The sequence below is a fragment of the Lissotriton vulgaris genome, chromosome 1_1, assembly GCF_964263255.1.
Source record: "Lissotriton vulgaris chromosome 1_1, aLisVul1.2, whole genome shotgun sequence".
Classification (NCBI taxonomy): domain Eukaryota; kingdom Metazoa; phylum Chordata; class Amphibia; order Caudata; family Salamandridae; genus Lissotriton; species Lissotriton vulgaris.
Window position 1 is genome coordinate 756235752 of NC_141685.1, and position 24165 is coordinate 756259916.

At 43.1% G+C, this 24165-nt stretch overlaps 1 protein-coding gene across 3 annotated transcripts in view; it reads left to right on the forward strand.

Moving 5' to 3' along the window:
* NPL (N-acetylneuraminate pyruvate lyase) overlaps positions 1 to 24165 on the forward strand; it is a 150659-nt gene that overhangs the window by 107269 nt on the left and 19225 nt on the right. For all 3 annotated transcript variants that reach the window (XM_086955621.1, XM_086955631.1, XM_086955636.1), the window contains 3 exons: positions 2057 to 2132; positions 14293 to 14385; positions 14967 to 15133. In XM_086955621.1, the coding sequence (XP_086811747.1) occupies positions 2057 to 2132; positions 14293 to 14385; positions 14967 to 15133 (336 nt within the window). The remainder of the gene's footprint in view (positions 1 to 2056; positions 2133 to 14292; positions 14386 to 14966; positions 15134 to 24165) is intronic.

Below are 24165 nucleotides of genomic sequence, written 5' to 3' on the forward strand. Positions count from 1 at the left end.
AAACAAAACCCATAAACAACAAGGGGGCGAGAAAGCAAATCGAAACGAACAACAAAATACTTAGTAAGCGCTGTGAAACAGAGGAAGGGGGTGGAAAGAGCCTAAGGGAACAGCAGACCATAGCCAGAAACACCGGGGAGGGGCGACAGGGCAGAGCAGACAAAAGCCAGAAACACCGGGGGGCGAAAAAGCAAATTAACTTGAAGCCTTTGAAGGCAAATGCCACGGGTCGCGTGCCTCAAACGCACAACTTTCACACAGATGTAAACCAAAACCGGTCCTCGGGCGCTTCCACGAATAACCAGCATTGAGAACCTGGTGGGGAGGAGGGGCGGGGGAGCGAGCGAGTGGGAGGGAGGGAGGGAGCATATGGGGATGGGGTGTGAGTGGGAGCAGAAGCCTTTGATGTGGTGTGCGAGCCCAAGCCCCCGCTCGAGAAGCGTCACGCTTTAAGAATTAACATGCATTGTGAGAAATCCGCTGAGAAATGCTTGTTCAAGAGAGTTTGTTTTAACCGCATTACTCTCGTCCTATTTATCCTTTCGGGGTAGAATAGGTGAGACCTAATGATGTAATGTGTGAGGTCGTAAGCAGTGCATTGCGGGGACGTAAGTTACAGTTAGTTAGGGTAACTATAACTGCTGATTTTCACTGGTTTTGTAAGAGTGAAATCTGAACCTAACTAGAACGTCCCTGTAACCTTTGTTTTTTTCAGTGATATATATATATATATATATATATATATCTTCTACGGGAGACTATGCCATATAGAACGGTGCATGTATATATTTTACACAGAGGCCCCTTTCAGTCCGCCGTCTTTCTTTGCCATTGGAGTGTCGTTTACAATATGCTTCCATCCATGACCACGTACTACATCGGCTATTAGTTCATTTTACATTAGTAATTGGGTCTCTGTGAATGACTGCATATTCTGTTCACTTGTGAATGAATATTCACCTGAAAATGAGTGTGCTTCAGTGTCAGGACCGGTTGGCTAGCCCTTTTAGCTTTCAATTTTCTCATTTTATAGTTCTCCTTTTATTTCTTTGCTTCTCCATTTATTTTTCCTTCACTTCTCTTTTCTTCTCTTCATTAGTTTATCCGTCTTTCTATATTAATTTTGAATAGATGCTTCTACAGATCCCCAGGCAGTGCTGACTGGCTTCTTGCTTGCCACTCATTTCATGTGCAGTGAGCCGCATTCCACTGGGTTACTTCCTCTAAACCAGTCTACCATTATGGTATTCTGTTGACCACAGTGTCTCATTGTTTTACCTTTCCAAGATGGTCAACATATTGGTTTTAAAAGTGGCAGCCATGTTAGGATGTTTAACATAAGGATCGACTACGTACAAACCACTGACACTCGTTGCTGTTTTATTTTGTTATTGCAAGCATATGTCTCCCTTACTTTCTTTACCTCTCCTGTGGCGTGGCCAAAGTACTTGTGTCCTTGCACTGCTCACGTTTTTTGGAGCTACCTTTTTTTCTTTTTATTCCCCATAAGTGTGCATATGTATTCCAGTAGTCTCGCTCATTTTTAATTTGTCCTTGTGTGACCGCCCCCAGTGTTGCTCTCCTTTGTAAATTGTTTGTATGCTTCTGTTCCTTTCCTGCTCTCCTCCATGTTGCTCTCCACTCCCACTCATTCATGTTATTCTCCTGCTTTCATTCTGTTTCTTTCTCTCGCCTGTGTGCTTCTCTAATTCCTCCATACCTCCTGTTCGCTCAAATCCAGCCCAAATAGCCTTTTTTTTTTAAAAAAAATGCAACAAAGCAGCCTCTGGTCTGTCATTTTGTTGGTGCGAATATGCGCGTTTGACATATGCACATGCCCACAAAAGGACATGGCTCAGGGCCCACATCATTGTGCTTATTTATATATATATATTTTTATATGTTCTATAAGCTGTACAGCCTCTGCTTTGAAGCTGTACAGCATGAGGAAAAGACACAGGCAGAGCCAACAGGTCTCTAAGTCCTAATGCTTGTTCTCTCGTGTTTGTGCATCAAAGGGGGTCTTGATTAAAATGCTGACTTATTTTCTTTCCAGGCTCGTCATGCAGCAACAGTCCAAGCTGATGCCATCTGTGCCATAAGTCCTTCATTCCTGAAACCAACCAGTGTGGGTAAGAATCTACTCAACGCACAAATAATATGTTTGGGAGGAAGAAGTAGGAAAGGGTAGAACATTAATCCGGACTAAGCATAGAAATGTTTTGTAACTAGGAAATGGTTAGTAAGCGGGGTGGTTCCTCTGTTTTTTGTTTTCCTTTTCTTCATGTTGCACAACAGATCAGATATAACTACAGAGAGTGACGTTGGCATGCTCTGCAAAATGACTCCTCTAAAAGATGAAAAAAGCAGAGCTAATCTATTGCATTCCTGGCAACTGATCAAAACGGTTTGATAACCAGCATTAGCAAAGCAAATAAGTCTCACTTATGCAAGGGCTATTGGCTTTGCCAATATGTTTTAGCCATGTTGTACACCAGTGGGGCTGCTGTTCAGCATGGCTAAAAGTTATTGAGGTAAAGGAGAGTGACTTAGAGCAGGGTGGAGCGTCATAGAGTGGAGGGAAATGGAGTAGTGTAGAGATGATTGGTGTGGAGTGTCATGCAGTGGTGTAGAGTGTCTTGGAGGTAGTAGAGCGTTGTAGAGTGTTGTACAGTGGAGTAGGCTGTCAGAATGGAGCAGAGTGGAGCAGGGTGGTGGAACAGAGTGGAGTCCCTACTGCAGAGGAGAATAGAGTGCTGTAGAGCAGTGATGTAGAGTGAAATGGTGTAGAGTTCAGTGTAAAGTGGCATTGAGTTCAGTGGCGGAGAGTGCAGTCTTGCAGAGTAGAAAGGCATAGTGTGAAGTGGCATAGAGTTTTGGAGAGTAGAGCATAGTGGTGTAGGGTGCAGTAGTGCAGAGTAGTTTGCATAGAGTTCATTGGGTTTGAGTACAGTGGTGTAGCATAGAGTGCAGTGGTGCAAAGTGGTGTAGAGTGCAGTGGCGTAAAGTAGATTGTTTCAGAATGAAGTGAAGTTGTTTAGGGTAGAGTGGGAGTGGTGCAAGGTAGAGTGCAGTGGCATAGAGGTCAGTGGTGCAGAGTAGAGTGCATTGGCTTAGACTGGGGTAGAGTACAGGGGTGCAGAGTAGTGGCGGAGAATGCAATGGTGTAGAGTGCAGTGGCGTAGAGTGTTGTAGAGTATAGTGGCATACAGTACAGTGGTGCAGAGTAGATTGGTATAGATTGCCGTGGCATAGCGTATATTAGTTTTAAGTAAAGTGGTGTGGAGTGTAGGGTAATGGAATAGAGTGGAGTGCCACAGGGTAGATTGCAGCGACGCAGAGTGAAATGGCACATAGTAGAATACTTGGCATAGAGTGGATCAGAGTAGAGTTACATAGAGTTTGGTGGCGTAGAGTAGAGTGCAGTGTTGCAGAGAAGTGTGGCGTAGAATTCGGTAACAGAGTGCAGTATTGGAGAGTGAAGTGACTAGAGTGGAGCAGAGTAGAGTGCAGTGGCTTCGATTACATTGATGCAGAGAAGAGTGATGTAGAGTTCAGTGGCAAAGAGTGGAGTGGTGAAGGGTAGAGTGCAGTGGTGCTGAGTAGATTAGAGTGACTTCGAGTAGAATGGTGTAGCGGGCAGTGGCATCGAGTGGAGCCATGTAGAGTGGCAGAGACTATAGTGGTGTACAGTGCATTGGCGTAGAGTGCAGTGCCATGGAGTGCAGAGAAGAGTGACCTACAGTTCAGTGGCTGTGAGTGCCGTGTTGCAGAGTAAAGTGGCAGAGTAAAGTGGTGAAGTGACGTGGAGTGGTGGAGAGTAGTGTATAGTGCAATGGTGAGAATAAAATGGTGCAGAGTAGAGTGCAGTGACATAGAGCAGAGTGGCATAGAGTTCAGCGACAGAGAATGCAGTGTTGCAGACAAGACTGTCATGGAGTGCAGTGGTGTATAGTAGTGGTGTAGAATGCATTGGCGTGACGTACAGTGGGGCAGAGTAGAGTTTAGCTGTGTAAAGTAGAGTCACATAGAGTACAATGGCATAGAGTGCAGTGGCATAAAGTATTGCAGAGTACAGTATAGTGGCACAGAGTGCATTGGTTTTGAGTAAATTTGTGTAGGCTGCAGTGGCACAGAGTAAAATGGTGTAGAGCAGATTGTTTCAGAGTGGAGTAGTGTATAGTAAAGTGCAGTGTAGATTAGAGTGGCGTGGAGTGCAGCGGCATAGAGTGAAGTGTTGGAAAGTAGAGTGTCATAGACTGAAGTGGCGTAGAGTGCATTTGTGAAGAGTGCAGTGCTGTAGAATAGAGGGGCATAGAGTGGAGTGGAGTAGAATAGAGTGTTCTGACAGTGTGGAGTGGAGTGGCATAGTGTGGAATGGTTCAGAGTAGATTGCAGTGACGTTGAGATGCAGAGTAGTGTAATGGGCTAAAGTGAAGTATGCATGGCGCGGTAGGGTACTGTAAATTCGGATAACACATCTTCAATTGAAATGACCATTACATTTGCACAGACATTGTTTTTTTCCCTGGAGTTTTATTTAGCGCAAACTAGACCCGAAGGTATCAGAGCGCTTTACATGAGTAGTTACGTTACAGATGAACACATTCATTGTATTAGTTAAGGGTAGATTAAGTGATTTGCCCAGAATGAATGAATGAAATGAATGAAATTTGATTTGTAGAGCGCATGGCTGCCCGAAAGCGTCCCAGCGCTTGCTTAGGGAACCCGTCCTGGTATTCCCCTGCAAGATAACCCATTACTGGGCATCCCCAAGGTGAAAGCCAGGCATCCCGCTGCGAGGGGCCGTTGTGGAGATTAAGCAAGCTATTGCCCAGAGTTACAGAGTGGGACTCCATGATTGGAATTGGCACCGAGGCGAGAATTGTCAGGTCCGGGGAAACTTGAGCCCAAGATCCGCCGAGGCGGGGAATTGAACCCTGGTCCGGGCCAGACCTCTGCATCAGGGTCTGCCGCTCCAACCACTTGAGCCACACTTCTCCAGAATCACAGGATGTTGAGTATCCCTGCTGAGACTCGAACACAATTCCCCAGCTTTAATACTGATAATGTGGAGAAATGTCATCACCTAATGTATGGATTTGTTCTGATCGGATTAAAATATTTGTTTCCACCAAACTTCAGAATTACAAAAAAATGTGCTTCATTCTGCTTTTCGAATTCTGATATTTTCTGAAATATCTGCAGTTTATTCAGACATTTAAATGTTGTAGTGTGCTAGAAAAAAAAGTATCATACCGTCTTTCTCAAGTACACCCCCAGTAGTATGCCTGATTGTCACAAGTCTTCTCGCTTTGAAGTGAGAGAAAGAAAAGTAAACACAAAGGATCACATCTACGAACTATTTTTGTTGTCGGCGTTTGCAAAAGCAAAAATGCTTTTTGGCATGTACAAATCCCAAATAGCGATTCACTAACTTGTTACCGAATCGCAATTTGGGTTTTGTGGTTCCGTATTATGAACAGGCTTGCTTAATATTGCATCACCGTGGTATGTATGAATGTTTTGCAATCGAAATGCGGTTGAAAAACATTCACAAATTACTGCTATTTGAAAAATGATGGTAACCTATTCGCAAATGGAAGAGGAGTCCCCAAGGGACCAGGTTCCCATTGAGAATGGTTGGTAAAACATTTTTCAAAAGCAGGCAGTGATCTCGCGGACCAAAGCCTACTCTTAAACTTTAATTGCTTTATTTAAAAATAATCGTAGACATGGCGGTCTGCTGACCCCAGCAGGCCACCATCCCTTTGATGACTACGATTCCTAATGGGTCGCAAATTGCAACCTACCTCATTAATATTCATGAAGTAGGTCGATTTGTGACCCATTAGGAATCGCTATTGAAAACTTTTAAATTTTCTTAAATTGCGATTTCCTAATTGCAATACGCTAAGAATCGCAATTAGGAAATCGCAATCCTACAATTTCGTACATGTGGACCCAAACTCCCTGGAAGACCGAGCCTGACATTTGACCTCTGTCTTTGAATGAACAGTAAATGTGTTAAGTTCAGAACATGATTTAAAGGTCTGTTTACAGAAATCCTGGACTGGTGGAAGAAAACAGTAAATTGGACTGGGCAACGGAAGGGATAAACTCCAGGCGGACAGCCTAAAACAAATAGAGCTGGAACATAGAAAGCTAGCAAATGTGAGTTACAAATCACGAAGCCAAGGGTTAGCAATGAGCGGAATTCATTCGCAGGGAAGTTTTCAGAATGTCCCCAAGATGATGATAGCAAACCAGACAGCTGCGCTGTCTAGTAGACTTCTACCTAAAAAAACACAATGGATTCATTTTCCTGAAAGAATCTCTGATGTGTATTGTACCTTTCCCCAGTAAATCAGTGAAAATATTAATCAAATGATCTAAAAATATTGCAAGAATTGTCCTAAGATCTGCATGAAATCAGCCCATGATTTTCCACCATTATGACCTGCCATTGATTGTTTTAAATGTGCTTGATTGTACAACAATACTGCTTTCTATGAATGTATAAATATTCAAGAGTTTTAAAAAGCTGGTCTACAGTGATCTGTGTGCCCCTGAAAAGCGCATATTCTGGTGTTAGGAGGAAGAATATGATTAATAGTATAATTGTTTCTTGTTAAATGGGTTTCCTTTTCCTCTGTGAGTGAAGCTCCTGGTACTGGAAAAAGTTGTTTGAAACAGTGAAAATAAAAGAAAGCCAAGGTAGGGTGTGTTTATATCTTTTGTTCGTCAAAAAGTGAACATAAAGTGGTTACGTCTAATTGCACAAAAAATTAGGAAATCAAAAAATTAGGAAACCAATTCAAATTGCTGCAAAAACGTACCAGGTGAAACGCACACAATCACTATTTATTTGGCTGTGATTCCCAGGGGGATTTTCCTGACTTTATGAGATTGAGTGAAGTCCTTCCTAAGAATGATGATGTGACAAAATCCTTGTAGCTTCCGAACTCATCCTGGCAAGATATTTGGACATACGTTGCTCACAACCCGTCCAAAATCCCTCTTGCAATCTAGTAATAACATGTGTTCCTTCCTATTAGGATATAATGTGATGTCTACAGCTTTCTGCTCTTTCTACGCTAGGACAGCTGAACCATTCTCTGCTACATATAACACTCCTAATGCTTTTCTTCCTTTAAAATCATAGGACAAGGTCCTCTAACACAGCATAATGGTCGGATCCGTATGAAGCGTAATGGATGTATGTCTGAAGGCATTTATTAATTTCCAGTGATACATACAAACTTATCAGCCCATACATTCTTATCAACAATAGTAAATAGTGTACCATGATCTGTGAGAATTGCTACTGAAATTCTGCCAATTTCCATCTCATATACTGCTTATTGCTGCTATTTATATTTAGACCCAAAAAGCCACGCTCTACACTTATTCCATTCCACTGTTTTCTTCAGTTCATGTTGACTGAGAATCTGATCCATCTGACACACTTCACATTAAACGTCACATTGGAATTCATCTGCTTTTTTTCTGACAGTTACTGACATTATACCCTGTAATGCCACATAACACACACTTTTCATTATCTTCTCAACAACATTTATACTGAGCAGACTCGTTTTTACTTCTGCATCAGTAACCGCCAGAACAGTTATATTGATCTCTCATAGACTTCAGACAATTGCATGTTTAAATGACCCCCTGTCCCCACAGTCTTACTAGGCGGTTGGTTCACCTATGTTTCTTCTATTATTCAGACTTGTTTCTCCATTTGATTGTAAATTCTTAATTCCTCTGAATTTAGAGTGTGCAGAAGAGTTTACTTCTTTCTCATGGGAGTAAGTTCCTTTTGATGTGTCATCTTCAATTGTGGAAATAAATATATATTTTTAAAAACACTTACCCCCACATGCATCATTCATACATTTTGCATTTCTTAATTTGCGAAAATTACCGAATCGCAAATTAAGAATTGCAAAATACTATGCATCATTTTTTTCGGTATTTATTTGTGATTCGGTAAAAATCGCAATTTTTACCGAATCGCAAATAAATACCGAATTCCTAACTGCTTTTTCGCAAATCCAATTGATTCCTATGGGCCGAAAGGCCCATAGGAGTCAATGGGAAGGCATTTACGAATTCGCAATTTGTTGATGCATTACAAGGGTGCAGGGGGGTCCTAAGGACCCCCCCCCTGCACCCCTGAAATGTATTTGAAAGTGCATGTTTCAAACACACATGTCCTAAGGACATGTGTGACTGTAACATGACAGTGTAAAAAATGCATTTTTTTGCATTTTGAAAGATTTTCGCAAATTAACACGAGGGTCAACCTCGTGTTAATTTGCACTTCCAATTTCAAAAATCGCATTTTTTTTCAAATTGATGCATTGCATTTAAGGAATCTCACAAATGCGATTCCTTAAATGCATTCGCATTTTTAAGAAATGCAAAAAAATGCGAATATTGAAAAAGTGTTTGATGCATCCCAAAAACGTATTTAGGAAGTGCAAACGGCCGAATTTACCGATTCGCACCGTTTGCACTTCCTAAACACGTTGATGCATGTGGGGGTTAGTCCATTCAGGCCACTTCATGGGCGGTTCGCCTGTCACAGAAAGAAAGGCTTAAAGAAAGGCTTTGTCTGCCCTCCGTCTCAGATTGCCACTCATTTCCCCTTACATGAATCCTGAGTAGAGATCTCGTAGTTCTTATTTATTTATAAAATGTTGTGAATCACAAACTTGATCCCTCTGTGGGGCGGTAGAGCACTTTACAGAATGGGAAAATTAGAAACAACAATAGGTAAAAGCGGATAGCCTAACTGGTATGAAAGCAGGTATTATTCAATTTACAAAACAAATGTGCTTCAGGTTGTAAATTACCCTGAGCACATATGTGCTTTTTTTCATGCGGATATCGCATGGGAATGGTCGTATGAAGGAACCACACAAGTGATTATTTTGCATGCCTTAAAAACGCCGTCTTTGCCATGACCGCGTCTTTATCACACATGCCTTTACCACAAATTTCGTTGTAAAGGCATGATTGGTAAAGGCATATGCATGGTAAAAATCACACTCCAGCCCCCCACTCTGAGCCCTAAAACCTGGCCCCAGCCCTGCATACCACCCTGCCCTATATACTACCACAACCTCCCACCCTGAGACCTAAAACCTGACCCATGCTCTAAAAATTACCTGCCCCCTGTCCAGAGCCCTAACACAGACCCCCCCAGCCCTAAAAACTGCCACGACCTCCCCCCTCCACCCCCCCATGCACTGAACATTCTGCCTTCAGCCCTACATACCAAGCCGCATCCCTATCCTTCTATTCTCCCCGCCCATCTAGTCTGTATCTAGAGCGCTGACTGCCTTTACTATGCATATGCGTGGTTAGGGCATGTGTGGTAACACTTGTGGGTAACAGAACACGTGGTTCCGCCTGCGCTCTAAATGCTGTTTCGCCAAGGGAATTTCTCTATTAAATGGAATTGGCAGGACAAAAGCTCGCCAGCTAGCAATTACAGATAAATTGCTCTAGTTTGACAACTGACTGCTGTCACCAGTAGTTAGTAGGTTGCACTTTAAGCACATCTTGAATTCTTTATATAAGCAGCAAGGCAAATAAGGTTTTGGAAAGTTTGCTAAAATCGGCCATTATTATGTTTATAGTTATCCAATCAATTTGTGCCTTCAGGACCCGCACTTTTTTTTTTAATTGTGCACTCACTGCCATCCTAGTGATGTGTGGTGATCTCCTTTTAGTCGTGACTAGGAATTAGTGGTGTCCGTTCCCCTCTGGGACCCAGCACACTCCTAAATGACGTGGCCATGTGTATTTTCCAGCGAGCGTCATTAATGTGCTTGTTATGTTATGTTATACTGAATTTGTAGCGCGCACTGTTACTCTAGAGTGTCCTGGCGCGATAGAGAGCTGGGGTAGAGGCGGGAGTCAGATTAGTTGGACTTGCTTTTTTAGATGTGTTTTTAAGTGCTTTTCAAAAAGTTGGAACTCATGAATAAGTTGAAGAGCAGAAGGGAGCGCATTCCAACTTTCCGCAGCTTTGACAGCCAGCGACTGGCTGTTGAATTCAAACATACATAAGAGCAGAGGGCTTCCATAGCTGCCCCTGCATCCAGCTTCTCCTTGGCAATGTCCACTGGCCAGATCTACTTTGTAGGTAGGGAAAAATGGAGGATAGGAGGAGCATCCTAGCTGCTCAGACCACTACTCCCACTCCACCAACCGTGGAAATTAACCGGGATGTGGAGATTGTAAGGGAAGGAGCTAAGATTGTTCCTTATCCATTCCCTTCCACACTTCTTTATGCTTCATTTCCTCAATGCACTGCTCCAAGTTTATTGCCTGTGGGCATCCCAATGAAAACCCACATGTCCTATGTCCCCCACACTCGGGGCAGGATACGTTTCTGTGCGAGAACTGTTGGAAAGAATTACCATCTTTTGGGGATAAAGTACTGAGAATATATAAAACCTCATGTTCAGCGAGTTCTCTCACTATCCAGGCAGGGCGAGGGAGCTCAAGCTTACACCAAATGCTACCTTAGGTTGCACAGAATTAGAAATCACGTATGTTTATACTTTCCAAGTAGTAATGGGCTTGATATTGATCATCAAATTGACAGTGCACATAAACTGATCCCTCCACAGATCGGTACCCTGTGATAGTACATAATTTACTGCACACCACATACCCTAGGAAAACCCGTATACAGTTAGTATTTCCAAACACCAGACTCTGAGGGCAGCATGTTCTTAGTTATTATTCTAGAATTCATGCTTGTCTACTTGAGAAATGCAACAAAATAGTAAGCAAATTTGTTAAAAAAAAATAAAAACGCATCTCCGCATTATTGCACTATATTGTTGGGGTACAATGTGGCACTGATGCAGAGGATACACCATTACATTGGTCTGAATGGGCTCGTAAAAATGCTTTTCTCGGATGCACAAAATACTAAAGAGGTACATGGGTTTGGACACCTTAACATCATTAAAACAAAATCGGTGGCACAGGGGTGTGCAAAGACCTCATTAGCAATAGGGTTAATGTTACGTGAGAACAAGCTGCCAAGTTTACCTTTTGTTTCACTTGGTGACCTGAAAATATTTGGAAGAAAGATTTGTTTCTTAGGGCCAGATGTAGGTCGCCCAATACCGGTCGGTAACGGCCGAAATTACCGAATTTCGGTCGTTACCGACTGCTATTGGGCTTTCCAGATGTAGGTGGCATTTTTTGCGGATTCGGTATTTTACCGAATCGATAAATTAAGGATTCGGTAAAATACTGAATTCTTAACATACCGATTCGGTAAAATACCGAATCCAGGATGTAGGAAGCACTCTAAGTTAGTGCATTCCTCAGTTAAGGATTCGTTATTTACCACCAACCAGAAGTTGGTGGTAAATAATGAAAACCCTTGAAAAAGCATTTTTTTTGCTTTTCCATCAGTGCCATGTTGCAGACATACATGCCCCTAGGGCATGCATGTCTACAGCATGTGCACCCATACACAATTGAGGGGTGCAACAGGGTGTCAAAGTGACACCCTGCCACCCTTCAATGTTTCCCCCAATTACCGAATCGGTATTTACCGATTCGGTAATTGCCATTCATTCCTATGGGCCTCCAGGCCCATTGGAATGAATGGCAATTACCGAATCGGTAAATACCGATTCGGTAAATACCGATTCGGTAATTACGAAACTTACCGATTCTGTAATTTTTTCGGAAAAATTACTTACATCCCATTTGCCTGTTCTTAAATACCGAATCTGTATGATTCGGTATTTAAGAATCGGTAATCTGGGATTACCTACATCTCGCCCTTAGTTCTGCGTCTTCAACAAAAATGGTGAGATTTTTTGTAAAGTATTTTTGAGTGTGAAATGTAGTGCCTTATTACTGAAATTTGCTGTCTTGCTTGTACTGCTTACTTCTAGAGCTATCCATGTAGTTGATGCGAAGCCAGTTGGAATGCAGTAGATTGTTTCAGTGAAAGAGAGGAGCCTAGTAGAAGACTTTTGGGCTGCTCTGAAGGGCGCATGTCTGGTCTTATGAGACCTGTGAGTTTTCTCATGTTTGATTCTCGAAGTGACCATAGATTGTATAACTTTAGGGCTACACAGCCAAACTTACAAAAGGTTACTGAATGACAAAGCTCTCTATCACCAACCTTTAACCTGGAACACCACCCTTACTGCTCACACTAATTGGTGACAGACCCATAGAACGGGAAACATCCATACGCGGTCATTATACCGCGTACAATTACTACGCATGTGTTACAATGCATGCGCTGTAATAACGCGTAGCCTTTAGTATGCATGTTATTACTTCGCATGCGCTGTTACAACGCATGTGTAGTAATATGGGATTCGAGGAGGCAGCGATGACGGCTCCGGGCACCCACCGAGGAGATACAGGTAAGAGGGACTGTTTCATTTTTTAGGGTTTGTGTTTGAGGAGTAGTATTGTGGGTCGTGTAGGGTAGTGTTTGTGTTGAGGTACAGGAGTGGGGGATGGGGTAGGGTCGTGCTGGGGTTAGTGTAGTGTTGTGGTGTTTGTGTAGTGAAGGGTAGTGTCTGGGGCGTGCAGGGTAGTGTTTAAATGTAGGGAGCAAATTGGGGTTAGGGACAGGGTCGTGCTTGGGATTTTGTTTTAGGGTTTAGGGTACTGTAGTAGTAGTTTTGTAGTGTAGGATAGTGGTTTAGGGTAATGTCAGGGGGTCGTGTAGCGAAGTGCTTGCGTGTAGGGGCAGGACTGAGAATAGGGGCAGGGTCATGCTTAGGGTAGTGTTTTAAGGGTTTAGAGTAGTGTTGTAGGGTAGTGGTTTTGGGTTTAGGGTTGTGTTGGGGGTTATGCAGGGTAGTGTCTCAGTGTAGAAGATGGACTGGGGTTAGGGGCATGACCGTGCTAGGGTAGTGTTTTAGGAATAAGGGTAGTGTAGTAGTGTTTGTGTAGTATAGAGTACTATTTTAGGGTTTTTGGTAGTGTCACAGGGTCATGCAGGGTAGTTTTTAAGTGAAGGGGACGGACTGGGAGTAGGGGTAGGGTTGTGTAGGGTAGTATTTTAGGGTTTAGGGTAGTGTTGGGGGTTGTGCAGGGTAGTGTTTCAGTGTAGGGGATGGACTGAGGGTAGGGCCATGGTCGTGCTGAGGTAGTGTTTTAAGGTAGTGTACTAGTGTTTGTGTAGTGTACTATTGTAGGGTTTATGGTTGTGTCGGGGGTCATGCAGGGTAGTGTTGGGGAGTAGGGACAGGACCGGGGCTAAGGGCAGTTTTGTGCAGGGGATAGTGATTTAGTGTTTATGGTAGTGTAGTGGTGTTTTAGTAGTGTATTTTTGAGGGTTTTGGTAGTGTTTAACTCTGGGATGTGTAGTGTAGTGTATTTGTATGTAGTGTTGGGTTTTATTATTACTAGGCAAGTTCTTAGTTCGCAAACATTAACACTTTCAATGCAATGGTATGCGAACTAAAAACTTGCGTAGTAACGTTTTTTGCTAAGAAAAAAAGCGTAGTAATGGCATGCCAACTAATTGCATTCGAAATAACGAGTCATATTACCATAGAACTACTTGGGACACACCTCTTCATCTCTTACAGTGCAATCAGGGTGAGACCACCCTCAAGTTCCACTGTGCGATTGTGGTCTAAGGGTCCTGGGGATTACACACAATTGTATACGAAAGAGACTGAGGGACTCAATTGTGAATGGTTAAGAACTTGTGAAGCTTTTGGTCATTCCTTAAGATGCAGATATTTGCAGCTCTAGGGACACCAGTATTAGTTTGACTGAAACTTGTTTTGATACCGAAATTATTTCATTGAATTTGTTGCCGAATAAATAATGCTTCTGGGGACTTTTTGGCAAGTGGGACTATGGCTGGTAGGAGTGGGCACAAAGTTATACAATAAGCACTGTGGTAGCCAGCTCAAACTCAACTGCAGCCTTCATAAATGGCCAAGAGGAACACAGATAATTGAAAAGCGCTTTCACCCACCAAATGCCAGAGCCTGACCTTTTGACTTTTAAGAAAGTGTGTTCAAAGTTTAGACCAGCGTGGGGTTGTCTTTTAAATGGCCACTGATGGACAGTAAGTGATAGCAATAGCCCAGGAGCGGCCCTGGCAGTAGAGCTGGCACTAGACTAGTGAATACCAATCTACTATGTTTGAATCATTCACATTTGGGAGGTTTTCGTGAATGGAGTTCATCTTAAACACACAGTTAAAAAGGATAAGAAAAAAGCATGATTTTCCCTGATGACTTTCACCTATTCTTGCAGGTGCACTCGTCGCTTACTTGAATGAAGTGGCATCGGCAGCCCCGGAAGTTCCTTTTTACTACTACCACATTCCAAGCCTCACTGGATTGAACTGTAAGCATTGCATCTGGGTGGGGGGGGGGGGCGGTGTGTAACGAGCGAATGCTAAGTACTTGGGACCTGGGGTTATTAACAGTCTTAGGCCTCAGCTGGGGCATGACTGACTGATGCTCTGTGTTAGGTTTGAGAACCAGGTCAAGGCATTCTATGGGGCATCAGGGCGAGGCTGAGAACACATGCTGGCAAGTATCAGGCCAGAGAATCTGCAGGGTGACTGCAGCAGGCCATAACTTCAACACCGCTGCAACTGGTAGACTGGATAATTTGGGAAGTTTGTGTCGGACCCACATCTCCCTTGGTGCTAGGCAGCACTCCTCTGGAATTGCCTCAGCGGACTGGAGTATTGGTTAATGTAGCATTGAAAAGTTTGTCACATGTGATGGGCTGTCCCTGGTGGAGTTGAGGCTTTTAGGGGCAAGCTGTTGTGGTTTCTTTGCTAGGTGGGGCCTGATATGGGGCTATACGAGCGTACTGGAAAGGGAGACTGTGTGAGGTGCGTACGCTTTTGCAAGTTTGATACTGATAATAGGCAAGCCCAAAAGGAGCTCTGTATATTTGGTTTTGTTCCCCGACAGTCCGCGTGGAAGATATTTTGGATGAGATGAAAAAACGCAGCTCAAACAAATGTGTTTTAAATCGGAACTTCCGGGGCGTGAAGTTCACTGGCCTTGACCTCTTGGACTTCGGGCAGTGTATACATCGATATGGCCAGGAACTTTCCTTCTTATATGGCGTGGATGAGGTAAAAGTTCTGTTTTGTAACTGGTAAAATAATTAACTATGATTTGACAACATTTTTCTTTTAGGGTACTTGTAACTGCAACTAATCTCTACATAAACCAAAATAAAAAACGGATCAAATGACAACACACATGTACATGGCGCATCTGAATGTTTTATGATCAGGAATGTCTTGGGGTTGTCATTGCTGGGAAATAGGAGCACCTGTGCGCCTTCCTTACTAGGTGGTCGTGCCGAGTAAAAAGGATGGCCTTACAAGGGACTTGTGGGAGTTCCACATAATAAGGGCAACCGGTACCTCCAGTATGTACTGAGTTTCTCTGCTGTTGAATGCGTGTGGGGGATGAGTGTGCATAACCTTGGGTCTTGGAACGTATGTGGAGCAAGAGGGTGGAATGCAGTCCTGGTGTGGCATGTCCAGTGGGAAAAATGGAAGCAATCTTGGCAGTGCACGGTAAATTATCACTACTTCTAAACCCTATAACGCCAAGAACCTACAAACAGCCATTGAGTAAGAACTATGTATGTAAGTGTTGTAAAATCTATTGTTGTAGAGTTGAATATTGTCGAATGGAATAGAGTGGAGTGGTGGATCATACAATGTAGTAAAGTGTTATATAGTGTAGTGGCAGTCTCATATAGTGGAGTCAAGTATTGTAGACTGAAACAGTAGTTTGGTCTGTTGTACTGTGGATTAGGATGTTGTAGACTGTCTTAGATTGGAGTGTTTGAATCGAGTAGGGAAGAGTAGAGTATTATCGAGTGGAGTGTCTTCGAGTACAAAAGAAGAATGAGAAACTTGATCCCTGTGTTGTTTCTCAATGTAAAGGTGAATTATCCAGCTGTTGTAGATTTAGGTTTTTTCTGGTTGGTGGATATGCGTAGGTGGTTGGTGTCAAGTTGTAAAATAATTGCTTTTACTCATCATACGTATGATTTCTCATAAAAAGGTCGAACTTATTTCAAAGCTTACTAAATATATAAAGATACCAAAGGCATCCATATATTTTTCACTTGAATATTTTTTGTATGGTGAGTGATTCTTCTGATATTTTGAGCCTGCCTTTTGTTAGGCATATTCGAGGCATATGAACTGCAGATCTCGCACTGAGCATTAGATCACCACCTGTTGGGCTTGTAGTGTAGATCCTATTTTCCCAATAAGCCCTGCGCATTGGAATAACAAACAATAGTATAGGCGTAGAAGTGCGGTCTTCCAGGTCTCTACTGACTATGCTAAACTTAATTGGGTTTGTTACCAACTAGCTCAGAGGTCACTGGAAACTTTCTTGACTGAATAAGAAGTGATCAGCTTCCCTGGTACAGACAAGAAGGGATTCAGTTTTCCAACAACCGCATAAACATGACAACTTTGCTCCTTAGAATAAGAGTCAATCTCTAGAGTCGTGTGAAACAATAGACAGTTATTTTACTCAGTCAGTTGTGCAGATTACTTTCACCAAGATGCAGAGAAATAGAGAGACGGGCGTTTTCAATAAAAAGGTATTTATTGAACAGTCTTTCTTCTCATGCAAGAGAAATGAATTGCCACAATTGCAAGACTAGTTATTATAAAAAGTGCGTACAGTAAAATGAGGATTGCGAAATAATATTGTAAAAGCATTGATATGGTTTCTTAGCCATACAATGGTGAAAATGAATAAAATATATACATTGATATATACATTTGACTAACGTACTCAACTGGTGCTTCTAACTACGCCTACCCCAGTGTACCTGACCTAAGCCTAATACTTGGGAGGAAGTAAGTAGCAGTTTTAGTTAAGTTGGTTTTGCCAAGGTTTGCTTCAAGAATTCTCTCTAAGGGTTTAGTCAACACCATACCTCTGGAATAGAATGTTGGAGGTCTTGTATCTCCTTCCAGGACTCGATATCCCAGTCACTCGCAAGAGTAGGCTGGAAACGCCGGAGCTGGATTTTCTTGGCAGGAGAAAAGACAGCGTCTCTCTCAGCGGGTCGAGGAGGAGGAGGGGCAGCGTCCGTGGGCAGCTTGTTTCTGCTGGGCTCTGTAAGGGACAGCTGTTCTGCTCCTGTATTCACCACACCATCACTATCATCGATGTCGTTGAGGCAGCCTTTGCTTAAGGCAACGTTGGTAATATTTATACCTGAAAGGTGCCTGGTTTGACGTAAGTTTTTGGACATAAGACATCAATAAAGATGTCACTAGGAAGTGATCGTCCCTCAGTGCTCATTAGAGTTCTATTACTAATCAAAACATAGCAAGCGGGGTTTTCCCAGGTTGCTGAGTTTTATCTTGTTGAAGAACTCTGATTGTAATCTAGGATTCTTAGATAGTGGCTTCTGCTGTGTCATTTGCTCTAATGAGCTGCAGAGGAAGAGATTCTGAAATGTGGCTCAGATCGTGTTAGGCCAGAGACGAGTTTCTGAAATATCACTCTTGATCGTTCATGCCATTATAGGGGTATAAATGGATTATAGCCGTATAGGGGCATAAGGTCACAGTATTGATCGGGGTCCTAGATTAGAACGCGACAGGCTCGGATGATTGCATGTTGTTGTCATCTTGGAAGAAGTCTTTGTAGTCATGAGATAGGTGACTTCTCCCTTGGACGATAGTGCGCATGAGCATCAACTCCATCCTTAGATTGTTTTTTCCGCCACGGGGTTCGGATGTAACTTTTCCGCCCTGGTTCGAAATCTACTTTTCCAGTAGTTCGAGTAAAAACTTATCCAAACAAGTTTCAATATCAGTAAATATCGACTCGACCTCGTCACATCGATCCCGGTCGTCGACGTGGGTCGTTGGGCCTATCCACGCCGTGATGCCTACAACTCATGGAAAGGACGTTCAAGAGATGCCCCGGGTTTGGAGCAAAATTACCACACAGCGACCATCACGAGGTGTGTACATGTGCTTATCGCCAGAACACGACGGATCGAGCTGTACAGCTTGTGCATGCTTTCGATCCAAGTAGACCATTCGAGATCGGAGGGCCCGTCGCCACGATATGCAGAGATCGGCTCCGGAACCAGTGGATATCTTTGACGAAGGTCCATGCGTCCCAGAGGAAGATTCTGATCTCCAAATCGTATCTGAGGCAGGCAACTCCGATGGCTCTATACCTTCGGGTCAACTCATGAGTACTACTGCCCCTGCCCCAGCTCCAAATCGAAGGCAAAGGTGAAAACTCCGCCTTCAGGGCCCAGTCGCGACCGAAACACTGCTTCAAAAGCCCCGCCATCGAGCCCGGCTCCGAAGAAAATATTAAAGCCTTCCGATAGCTCGGGACCGAGCAAACCGCACATGCCGATACCACCAGCTCCATCTGCACCGAAACCGAAAGAAGTCCCGGTTCCGAAACAATCTCTGAAACCATCGACTCCTAAAGATAAGACGGCTCCGAAAACAATTAAGCCTGTTTCCGACGCTTCCAAGCCGACCAAAACAGCTTCCAGCCCGAAATCTTAGGTGGCGAAACCCACAAAGCCTGCTTCCGATGCTTCCAAGCCCACGAAACAGGCCTAGACTCCAAAGACAATATCTTCGGTGCCGAAAACTAGGCCGAAGGACTCTATACCAGCTCCTAAGGCTAATGACAAGCTACAACCATGCCAGAAACCGAAAAAATCGACGCCGAAAGCGGTTCCTCGAGAAGAGGAGCTTTTTCAGCCTGATCCTTTGCAAAAAGATCTACATTGATCCACAAACAGGACATGCCTCTACTATGCCATACAGAAAGAGGAAATAAGATACAGCGCCTACACCTCCAGTGCCTGTCAAGAAGAAGGATTCTGCCACATCACTTATGCACCCTTCTTCTCCTGTACCCTCTCCTTCACCTCCTCTTCCTTCAAACCTTTCACCTCAAAATTTTCCTCCTCATTCTTCACCTCCACATACACCACCTCAGAGTGATGATGAGTATAACCTAGTAGAAGGGGGACCCAGATGAGCCTTTCTCTACCCAAGTGATACAGCAGACTGGGAGTACCCAAACCCACAAGATGTACCGGCTATCCCAGATCCACATCCATACCCATCCAAACCATCTCCTCCAGAAGATAATATAGGTTTTGGACACTTACTCAATAGGGCTGCCATCTATCATAATGTCACAATGCACTCAGATGAGGCAGAAGAAGATATTTTGCTAGATACTTTTGAACACTCCCAAAAGTCAGTTCAAATACTACCTATGTTAAATGGGTCATTAAGCATGCCCCAGAAGTGTTTAAAGATCCTGTATGAGCTAGGATCATAAATCCAAGAATAGAGAAAAAGTACAGAGCTGCTCCTGGGGATCCTGCCTACATTAAGGGGCAGCTACCCTTAGACTCCCTAGTTGTTTCAAACGCCAGAAAACGAGCAAATTCACAGACATCAGGTGAAGCACCACCTCCTGATAAGGAGTCAAAAATAATAGGCGCTTCAGGAAGCGAATGGCTTCATAACTAGCAATACATGGCGCATAGCTAACACACAAGCCCTCCTCGCAAGATACGACGGGGCTCACTATGATCAGTTAGAAACACTTTTGCAACATCTACCTGACCAATATATAGCACAGGCAAATGACCTTATACAAGAAGGTAAGCTAATGTCAAATGCCTCAATCAAGTGCGCACTAGATGTAGCATACACTGCATCTAGAGCAATAAGCACTAGTGTCCTACTTAGACGACCTGCATGGCTACGCATTTCAGGATTTAAGCAGGAAGTGCAAACATCCATCTTAAATCAGACATTCAACCAACAACAGTTGTTTGGTCCAGAGGTAGACACAGCACTTGAAGAAATTAAGAAAGACACTGATACAGCCAAATCTATGGGAGCTCTGCAGTCCACCCAAGCACGAGGCTCCTTTCGTCGCTCCTTTTACAGAGTAGGCTCTAAACAAGCTGGAGCAGACAATTCAGCTTCCTTTAAAACCAACACACAAACATCCTCCAGTAAAGGATATTTTAGAGGAGGCTATAGAGGCAACAACAACAAGGGAAGACCTCAACGAAATAACAATTATCAAACCTCTCCCAACACAAAACAGTGACTTCCTTCTGCTTCCCCAACAAAATTCCACTCCACAGGGGGCAGACTAACACAGTTCCTACCTGTCTGGAATTCCATCACAACAGACAAGTGGTTAAGACAAATTATCCAGTATGGCTACTGCCTGGAACTTACAGCTACCCCTCCACATATACCACCCAGATAGCGTCCAATGCCTACAGAACATCTAACTCTGCTCAAACAAGAGGTTCTATCATTGCTCCTAAAAATGCAATAGAAATAGTTCCATTACAACATCAAGGAATAGGGGTTTATTCGTGTATTTCCGAATACCCAAGAAGGACGGGCACTAAGACCAATTCTCAACCTCAGGCCCCTCAATCTATATATACACTCAGATCATTTTCATATGATCACTTTACAACAAGTTCTCCCATTGTTGCAACAAGGTGATTTCCTTACTACACTAGATCTCAAAAACGCCTACTTCCACATTCCCATACATCCTTCTCACAGGAAGTATCTAAGGTTTGTGCTAGAAGAACAAAACTATCAGTTCAAAGTCCTTCCATTCGGAGTCACAACTGCACCAATAGTGTTTACAAAGTGCCTAGCAGTAGTAGTAGCAGCACATCTCGGAAGACAACACATCCATGTCTTCCCATATCTAGACGATTGGCTTATAAAAGCCAAGTCTTTCAATCAGTGTGCCCAACACACATTACAAACGATTCAAACATTGCACAACTTGGGATTCACAATCAACTACACCAACTACAACATCTTCAGCCCTCTCATGTACATCAATACCTAGGGGCGACAATAAACACACCTACAGCTCTAGGTTATCCCAGTCCAGCCAGGATACAGAGCATCCAAGCCTTTGTCGCAAAGTATCAAACACAACACTCTCTCCCAGCCAAAGTGTTCATGCAACTAATAGGCATGATGGCATCATGCATTTTCATTGTTTCATATGCAAGACTGCAAATGCGCCCATTGCAAGAATGTCTAGCACATCAGTGGAACCAGGCTCAAGGACAACTTACAGACCTGGTGTTGGTAGACAGCCGCACACATCGCTCTCTGCAGTGGTGGAACACAAAAAACGTGTCCAGATGGCGGCAGTTCCTCGAGCCTGTTCCACAAATAGTACTTACAACAGATGCATCCCTTACAGGATGGGGAACCCATCTCCTACACCATACAACTCGAGGAAAATGGACCACTCAACAAAAAATGCTCCACATCAATCACCTAGAGCTGCTAGCAATATTCCTAGCACTCAAGTCCTTCCAAGTACATGTACAGAACAAGACTGTCCTGATCTGGACGGACAACATGACAGCCATGTACTATATTCAAAAACAGGGGATGAAAAACTCTCTGCAACTGTCCCAGCTCGCACAGAACATTTGGAGATGGGCCATTCCACAAAAGATATATCTGCTAGCAGAACACCTTCCAGGTGTTTACAATCAGATAGCCGATCTACGTCGGCAGACTCAACAGATTCACGAATGGGAACTACATCAGAAAGTTCTTCTACCATTCTTTCACAAGTGGGGTCATCCAGACATAGATCTGTTCGCCACACACGAAAACGCAAAATGCCCAAACTTCGCCGCCAGGTTTCCACACCCGTTGTCCAAGGGCAATGCAATATAGATGAACTGGTCAGACGGATTTGGGTACGCTTTTCCGCCACTCCCACTAGTAGTACGCAAGTTAAGACAACAATCTCTCAAGATAATCCTAGTAGCTCCCACATGCGCACGACAACCGTGGTTCACAACTCTGCTAGAACTCTCAATAGTTCCACACCAAAAAATGTGTCTGACACCATCCATGCTAATGCAGAACCATGGAGACGTCAGACATCCAGATTCAAATCAACTAAATCTTGCGATCTGGCTCCTGAGGTCTTAGAGTTTGGTTGCCTTAACCTACCACCAGACTGTATGAATATCATTAAGGAAGCCAGAAGACCTACTACTAGAGCCTGCTGTGCAGCAAAATGGAAAAGATTTGCTATTTACTGCAGCAAAAATCAAATTGATCCACTGGATACTTCTATCCAAAATATTATCTGCATATTCTACACTTACAAAGATGTAGTCTAGCATATTCATCTATAAGACTTTATCTTGCAGCCATTGCTGCGTCCCTACAGAATAGACAACATCTGTCATTATTTAGGGTACCTGCAATTAAAGCATTTATGGAAGGATTGAAAAGCATCATTCCTCCTAGGTTACCACCCTCTCCAGTGTGGAACCTAAACATTGTTCTTACCAGGCTCATGGGACCCCCTTTTGAACCTTTACACAAATGTGAACTGCAATTCTTCACTTGGAAAACAGCGTTCCTTATTGCTATTACCTCTCTGAGGAGAGTAAGTGAAATTCAGGCTTTCACTATACAAGAACCATTTTTACAACTACACCGTAACAAAGTGGTCCTAAGAACAAATTCAAAATTCCTTCCAAAAGTCGTTATTCCATTTCATCTAAACCAATCAGTAGAGTTGCCAGTGTTTTTTCAAAACCCAGACTCTGTAGCAGAAAGAGCTCTACACAACCTAGACTTAAAAAGAGCCCTTCTATATTACATTGTTAGGACTAAAACCTTTTGAAAAACAAAACAATTGTGTATAGCTTTCTCACCACCACATAAAGGCAACCCCATCTCCAAAGCTGGAATTGCTAGGTGGATTGTAAAATGCATACAAATATGCTATCAAAAAGCAAAACATACATTAACAATTCCTCCTAGAACGCACTCCACATGCAAACTAGGAGCCTCTATGGCCTTCTTAGGGAACATTCCTCTAGAAGACATATGCAAAGCAGCAACATGGTCTACAATACATACCTTTACTAAACACTATTGTGTTGATGTGCAAGCAAAGCAGCAAGCTGCGGTAGGCCAAGCTGTCCTCAAAACTCTTTTTTAAAGTACTGCAACAGATACAGCTGGCCACCGCTAGGGGAAACACTGCTGTATAGTCCATGCTCAGTGTGAGATCTGCAGCTCATATGCCTCGAACGGTAAATGCTATTTACCAGTATGCATCTGTTCTTGGCATGTAGAGCTACAGATTATCACACACACACCCGCCTCCCCGGGGCCTGTATCTGTTCCAGTTCTATCTTAATTAGATATACACACATGGACATCCCTTTTTTCTATTTCTACTAACTCTATCATTTTCCATCATGGCGAAAAACAATCTAAGGATGAAGTCGATGCCAATGCGCACTATCGTCCAAGGGAGGAGTTGCACATCTTGTGACTACAAAGACTTCTTCCAAGACGACAACAACATGCAATCATCCGAGCCCAACACCAGGTGGCGATCTAATGCTCAGTTTGAGAATCTGCAGCTGTGCATGCCAAGAACAGATGCATACTGGTAAGTAGCATTATATATATATCAAACAAACACCTCTCAACGATATTCAACTCCCAGTCCTGACTGCAAGAAATTATTCCAGCAAACATGCAAGAACTGAGCCCCACGCAGTGAATTTTTCTTGAGTGCTCTTTATTTCCCAAACTGCAACATGAATCGTTTCGACAGGGTTTTACCGGTCTTTATCACATGACATGTCGAGACCAGTCGTGACTTTAAATACATTTGCACAGAAACAATCTCCGCCCTATTTGTTCATGGAGCTAAACAGACTATGAATTTGTAACAGTAGCTGACGAGAATCCTATACTTAAATACAATATCAATTAACATATAACTTTTCCCATTGGGTAATCGTTTTTATATATGTAAAATTGTCAACATATAGGAAAATTCTCATTCACATTACTTTGTATGCTTTTAATGCATATCTGCAACAAAGGGCGAGTGCCCAAATAATGTTTAGTATTGAAATATTATCAACACATAAAACATTCAAAATCACTTATGTCTGTTGAAACGTTAAATTGCATAGTGCAAAATTCCATGTCCTGATAACGGACTAAATAAAGTGCATACTAACCCTCTAGTGCAAAAACGTGCATGATAACTATTAGAATCATAT